This window comes from Apaloderma vittatum, unplaced genomic scaffold, assembly GCF_000703405.1.
Source record: "Apaloderma vittatum isolate BGI_N311 unplaced genomic scaffold, ASM70340v1 scaffold27186, whole genome shotgun sequence".
Taxonomy (NCBI): Eukaryota; Metazoa; Chordata; class Aves; order Trogoniformes; family Trogonidae; genus Apaloderma; species Apaloderma vittatum.
The window spans coordinates 3,053-3,951 of record NW_009720473.1 but is presented as its reverse complement, the minus strand read 5'-3'; the positions used below and the strand labels follow the sequence as shown (position 1 = coordinate 3,951).

General features: G+C 59.2%; 1 protein-coding gene across 1 annotated transcript in view; it reads left to right on the top strand.

Annotated features, from left to right (window-relative positions):
• Positions 1-899, top strand: part of LOC104275155 (tumor necrosis factor receptor superfamily member 27-like) — a 4,877-nt gene that overhangs the window by 1,955 nt on the left and 2,023 nt on the right. Inside the window, 1 exon segment of the mRNA XM_009871030.1 lies at positions 477-623. Within this exon segment, the coding sequence (XP_009869332.1) occupies positions 477-623 (147 nt within the window).

The following is an 899-nucleotide window of genomic DNA, read 5'->3' as shown; positions in this document are numbered from 1 at the left end:
CGGTTAACACGTGCCCCTGGTCCTCTCCCTGCTGCGTGGAGCATTGCCCCCGTCATTGTTGCTCTTGCAGCGTACAGTGACCCAACCGTTCCTCTGCTCTTGCAGAATAAAGACTTCATCCCGCTTTTTACGTCTGCGGGACCTCTCTTGTGCTTTGCCTGCTCAAAGGCATGGAGGAGCCTCGCTCCTCCCTAGTACCACAGCTAGGAGGAGGAGAAGGCCGTTTCACAGGCAGAACCAGCGATCCTCTCTCCCCAGGGTTTCTCGGGGCTGGGCTGAGGTTGAGTGGCTCTTTGCAGGGCAGCACTGGTGAGAGAGGAGGGCAGCTTTTTTTTTGGGGCACTCTGGCATCCAGCAGCGTGCCAGGGAGCTGCTGGCTCCCGGCTCCTCACCAGCAGACATGCCGCACAGCTGAGCACATGCTGGGGAAGCGAGCCAAACCTTTGCTCAGACCGGTTCTCCTCTACCCTCCCAAGTCTTCCTGAGGACTCAGAACTTCTCTGGCCAGCAAGCGATGTTCCCGACCGCAGCAGCCCCCGGCAGATTCCTGTGCGAGGAGCAGATGTCTGGTCCCTGCTGCCTGGGTGTGAAGAACCTGAGCCCCTGCTACAGGCAGGCGGAAGGTACCTGCTCCCGCTGCCTTCCTCCTTCTCTGGGCGAGGGAGGGTGTTGCTGGGTGCCAGCTCGTGCGGTCGCTACCGAGATGTCCTTGGGCAGGAAGGAATGTAGAGCTGGACGCTGTCTGAGTCCCACAAATGTGAGACTTGGGGCTTCTCTTAACAAACACTTGCAGACCTTTACTAGAAATGCTCGTGTGCAGCTTCTGAGCCCCGCAACCCACTCCTGCCCTCCCTGTGGCTGGGCAGGGATCGACTCTGCTCAAAACTTTGCAGAAAGGC